The 1841-nt window shown below is 46.9% G+C and overlaps 1 protein-coding gene across 1 annotated transcript in view; it reads right to left on the bottom strand.

The window, feature by feature from the left end:
* Positions 1-241: 241 nt before the first annotated feature.
* The window catches only part of Tnfsf15 (TNF superfamily member 15), a 4287-nt gene continuing 2687 nt past the window's right edge, over positions 242-1841 (bottom strand). The window contains exon 2 of the mRNA XM_059255935.1: positions 242-696. Coding sequence (XP_059111918.1) covers positions 242-696 — 455 coding nt within the window. The remainder of the gene's footprint in view (positions 697-1841) is intronic.

Raw genomic sequence — 1841 nt, forward strand, 5'->3', positions numbered from 1 at the left:
ATGGGTGTTTCAATTTTGAAAACCCAGCAGGTCTCTACCAAACATGAGCTCTTCTGAATTTTCCATTTACCATTTCAGTCCATAAGGTATACAGAGGATCAACTTTGGGTTCCTAAATTATGTAGCTAAAGCACTGTCCCCTATCCCTGGTCCCCCACACCCCTGATTATAGTTCCATATGAGCAAAGAATATTGGAAAGTAGGAGGCAAGAGGCCCTGCATGATTACGGTTGTTGTCCCCTTATAGCAAGAAGGCTCCAAAGAAAGTTTTATCTTCTTTTGTGTAATCCACCAAGGAGATGTCGCTGACATTTACCATCAGCCTGTCCCCTTCTTCCAAGGAAAACATAGCCCCAAGATAGAGGGGCTGAAACCAGTTGCTGCTTATTTCACACACAGACTTGGTCCCTGTGAGGAGATGGGCAGGCTCGGGGTAGTTGTCTGTTACCTTGGTGATAACCACGACGATGGAGTCTGGCATGTTCGGTTGTTTCCCTTGGCTGATGTCAGCACACCTAGATGTGATTCCTCGGAATGTGATCTGGGAGTAAATGAAATAGTCTCCCGACTCTGGGATCACCAGGAATTTGTTGGTGTAGTTCATCCGGTTCTTGGTGAAGGCCAAGCCAAGTTCATGTTCCCAGTGCAGAGCAGGGTACTGATTTTGCAGATGTGGCCCTGGAGTTTGTTTAAGAACTGCAAATATAGGAGAGAAGTTTAATTGGCACAGATCAGAACCAGTGGGCTTTGATAAAGTCTTGTGCTGTTTTTCGTGTGTGTGTGTGTGTGTGTGTGTGTGTGTGTGTGTGTGTGTGTACACACACGCACGCGCGCGTACCCATGTGTTTGAGTTGTATCTCATGCATGTGCTTGTGGAGGCCAGAAGTAGAAGTGGTGTGTCCTCTTCAGTTGTTCTTCACCCCTTTTTTTGAGACAGGGTTTTTCACTGAACCTGGAACTCACCAATTTGAGTAGACTGGCTGGCTAGAATGTTGTGGGGATCCCCCTGTCTCTGTCACTCCAGTGTTAGGGACACCAGCATGCGTGGCTGTGCTGAGAGTTTTGGTGGGTGCTGGGAAGCCAAGCTTAAGTCCTCATGCCTGGACAGCAGGCACTTTACCGACAGAGCCATCTTTCCAGCCCAGCCTCTGCTTCCCAAATTTACTTCCCTTGCTGACTCCAAGAGCTTATGCAACTTCTTCCACAGTCAGAGCTGTGGCATTCCTGATAATTTAAGTTTGTGTCCTGGGTGTGGCCATTCATATTTGGCTCAATATGAACTGTTTCCTTATTTACAAATTGCTGTTCTACATGGACACAGTTAAATAATCCCTTCCTTCTTCTGTGTACCTGAAAAGAATTTACTGCTAACAGCTTGCTTACCTGGGACAAGTCCTGACACCAGACCATCCCAGTCCTCATTCCTGGACCCATGGATGATGAGTCCACACTGCTACCCTCACTGCCCAGTTGGAAAAAGATCCATGCAGAATCGCTTGTTCTTCCAGGTCCCTCAGCTTTCCCTCACCCTCAGCCTGACTAACACCCAGTCTGGAAGACAAGGCTGACTTTGGGCTAAGACATTTTCTGATTAGCCCTGACAACTCCTTATCCTTTCCCATCCTGGGAAAGTTCATTCCAGCATTTCCTGTTCATTCTACACAAGGAAAAAGCCTTTCGCTTAAGTGGAGAAACGGACAGGCTTTACGTCAAAGCCTGCTCCCAAATGTAGCATTTCCATTATTACACCAGCATTCTCCCCATCCACAGTTCTGCACCTGATCATTCACCCCAATTCAGGATACAAAAACATTGGGGGGAAATGGCATCTACTGAACACA

Source organism: Peromyscus eremicus, chromosome 2 (genome assembly GCF_949786415.1).
Source record: "Peromyscus eremicus chromosome 2, PerEre_H2_v1, whole genome shotgun sequence".
Lineage (NCBI taxonomy): Eukaryota > Metazoa > Chordata > Mammalia > Rodentia > Cricetidae > Peromyscus > Peromyscus eremicus.